Raw genomic sequence first — 2,754 nt, forward strand, 5'->3', positions numbered from 1 at the left:
CGCCAATCTGCGCGCAGTCTGAGCTCAATTTGCTTACTGGGTAAGTAATATGATCAGGGTAAAAAACAACTATATTTTTATTTAAATTAACCGTTATTTCTCTAATTGAAGATTCGAGGGAAGAGAGAGAAATGCACTACGGGGGAGTCGGGATTGGATTCAAACTACGATACGCGCGCGGATGTCTTCGGCATATCACTCACATGAACTCGCGGACGGTCAGACCGGTTTGAGGGAACGAGGAAAGGACATGGTCTCACCAGGACTAACGCCAGGCACGCTATTTTCCATTTCAACTGAGCGTTCGATGTCATCTCGGAAGAGGCGCCAATTTCCCTGAGTTTTCACGAAACACGACCGACGACAACGACCTGCACTCCCACACTCGTCCTCCGAACTGGTGTCCGTGACTCGGAGAGCGACTCTATATCTGCGTTCCATCGGCCGCGACGAAACGACGAGAGAGTGAGTGAGTGAGTGAGGATTTATCGGCGCGGGACGATGGGACGGCAGGCGGTAAGTCACGACGTGGCGGAGGTGGTGGCGGAGGTGGACGAAGAGGCGAAGGTGGAAGAAGCGAGGTAAACGAGCCTGGATACTCAATTTCCCATAAACGCGATTGTGCACTTTTAATCACGAATCGCACACGGTCATTTCAATATCCTTCGTAATGGAAAAGATGCGGAGCAGGAAGAGAGTGTGCATTAAAACGCGGTACCGTGCAGAATTCAACTGATTCGGAAAGACTGAGATACCGCGGCCTTTTATCATTATTGTTGTGTGAGGCTATACGTTAAATTGAATTGTAAAGAACTCCTCTTCGCCTTTTCCGTGTGACGCTTCCTTGAAATTTATTCCTACATAAATTGTTTTACACTGAAGTCCCTGACGTGATATATTGGAGAATATTAAGATATCATAAAGACGTTTACGAGATTATGAAATGGCGTTATGAAATCATCAGCAAATCACATTTTATCTCCCGATAAAACGTCCAGTTTGCGCCAAAGAGCAATGTCGTACGAAATTATTTTATATTAAAGGAAATCCCAGATAGAACATAAAATCATTTTGATGCCAAGATGATATTATTTTGATACCATTGTCATGAAATTGTTATGAAAATGATATCGTTTGACGTCAAAGTGACATCAATTTTATATCATTTAACTTTTATATGATTTGTGTTCTACCTGGATGCTTGCAAAATTACACTGAAGACTGCCGGTTATACGCGTACATTTCACGTATATGCGATGCGTGTACAAATACAATTACGAAAAGTTGAATTATTTATACGCAGATTCTAACTCGTTCAATTTGCCCGCCAAAACTTTTGCGCTCCTTTACTTTCATAAAGAGTGCGGTCCAACAACCGCTTCAAATGCTGTACAGCGTTTCTCCCTCTTGTTCTATTCCCCCGGATTCGAGTAAAGAAAGAGAAAGAAGTAAAAACTCTACAAAGCATTTTCAGCGCCCGCTGGACCATATCTAAAGATAATGGGTGCTTTCCAGTTGCGTACACTATGTTATACAAAACCAGTTTATTGGTTGCATATTATCTTACAAGATATTTTAGATAATATATGACCAATAAACTGGTTTTGTGTACGTGTGTGTCAAGATGTGTTAAGTAATTGGAAAGCACCCAATAGTAGGTTTGTTTTTCGTTCCTGCACTGCTAAACTGGTGCAGTAAGTTAGAGCGAGAAAAACTATACTTGTCACACTCTAACTTATTGCACCAGTTCAGTAGTGCAGAAACAAACCCAGTGAGATGTTGCTATTAACTTAACTTGATGTGAAAAACAACAAGAAACTTCAAATTGCAAATTACTTCTTGAGTCACTTTATTATCATTTTTACCGAAGTTGAGTTTGAGTTGTGAAACTTGAAAATGAAAGAATGACCAATCGTTGATCTATGCCCTATATATATTCCTGAAAGACGTTATTAAACTCAGAGGGTAAAATAATAGTATACTAATAATATAGTAAAATAATAGTAAAATAATAATATAGTATAATAATGTTATATAGTATACTTTGTATACTTTGTTCATTGATCAGTACATATTATATAACTATAATACATATGTAATAATCTCATATTTATCGTAGAACAATATCTAACTTTCCGAGGAAAACTGGAAATCAGAGAATATGTCCTTTACCTTCTCCACCAGCAACAAAACTAGAAAAAGGAATATTTTCTGCACGTTCGTCTTGGATCTGCGGTCCGAAAACTGACTTTTCCTCAGGTATATGCTACTCTAATTTTAATTAATACATGTGATCAGTGCTTTTTTAGTAATTATTTCTTAACGTTTGTATATTATGTTTATGTTATTGTTTATTCCTTATCGTTTATTTACTTTTATAGAAAATATTATTTCTGATTCAGATAATTCGTCATGGATGAGTCCAACATCATCTGTAACTCCGTCCAAACTCCGAATCGAGGAACGATTGACCCTGCATCAGATGAAACTTCTTAATGAAATGGCTAGTTCTAGCGCGCCCTGTTTTGGACCCAATAATACGCCCAATAATGTGGTAGGATCCGGAATCGGTGTTGCAGGTGTGACAGAGTGTGTGGCGGTGGAAGTATTGTAGTCAATATTGTGTGTGTATGCAAGATTGTAGGCGTAGTGATTTATATAAAAGAACTTTATTATAATTGTTACTCGTGTGATTATTGAGTTCCCGAACTCTAGTAGTAATGTGTGTGACGGTCACGTACGTCACTGACGAGA

General features: G+C 38.8%; 2 protein-coding genes across 6 annotated transcripts in view; one reads left to right on the forward strand and one right to left on the reverse strand.

Moving 5' to 3' along the window:
- Positions 1 to 409, reverse strand: part of LOC116852122 — an 8,998-nt gene extending 8,589 nt beyond the window's left edge. For all 3 annotated transcript variants that reach the window (XR_004379704.1, XR_004379703.1, XM_032832148.1), the window contains exon 1: positions 261 to 409. Coding sequence is in view for 1 of the 3 variants with exons in the window: in XM_032832148.1 (XP_032688039.1) it covers positions 261 to 314 (54 nt within the window). In the remaining 2 variants the exon portion in view is untranslated. The remainder of the gene's footprint in view (positions 1 to 260) is intronic.
- LOC116852123 lies at positions 376 to 2,678 on the forward strand. 3 transcript variants are annotated; one of them, XR_004379706.1, is made up of 3 exons: positions 376 to 516; positions 2,120 to 2,259; positions 2,403 to 2,678. XR_004379706.1 is itself a non-coding variant. In XM_032832149.1 (3 exons), the coding sequence occupies exons 1-3, from the start codon at positions 502 to 504 to the stop codon at positions 2,612 to 2,614; spliced, it is 432 nt and encodes a 143-aa protein (XP_032688040.1). In that variant the 5' UTR covers positions 489 to 501; the 3' UTR covers positions 2,615 to 2,678. The 3 variants fall into 3 exon arrangements, 1 of the variants encoding a protein (XP_032688040.1); XM_032832149.1 differs by having other exon boundaries at positions 489 to 581; XR_004379705.1 differs by lacking the exon at positions 376 to 516 and adding an exon at positions 1,680 to 1,965.
- Positions 2,679 to 2,754: the final 76 nt, after the last annotated feature.

The sequence above is a fragment of the Odontomachus brunneus genome, unplaced genomic scaffold, assembly GCF_010583005.1.
Source record: "Odontomachus brunneus isolate Ranch 3 - 2012 unplaced genomic scaffold, Obru_v1 Obru_scaffold_203, whole genome shotgun sequence".
NCBI classification, from domain to species: Eukaryota; Metazoa; Arthropoda; class Insecta; order Hymenoptera; family Formicidae; genus Odontomachus; species Odontomachus brunneus.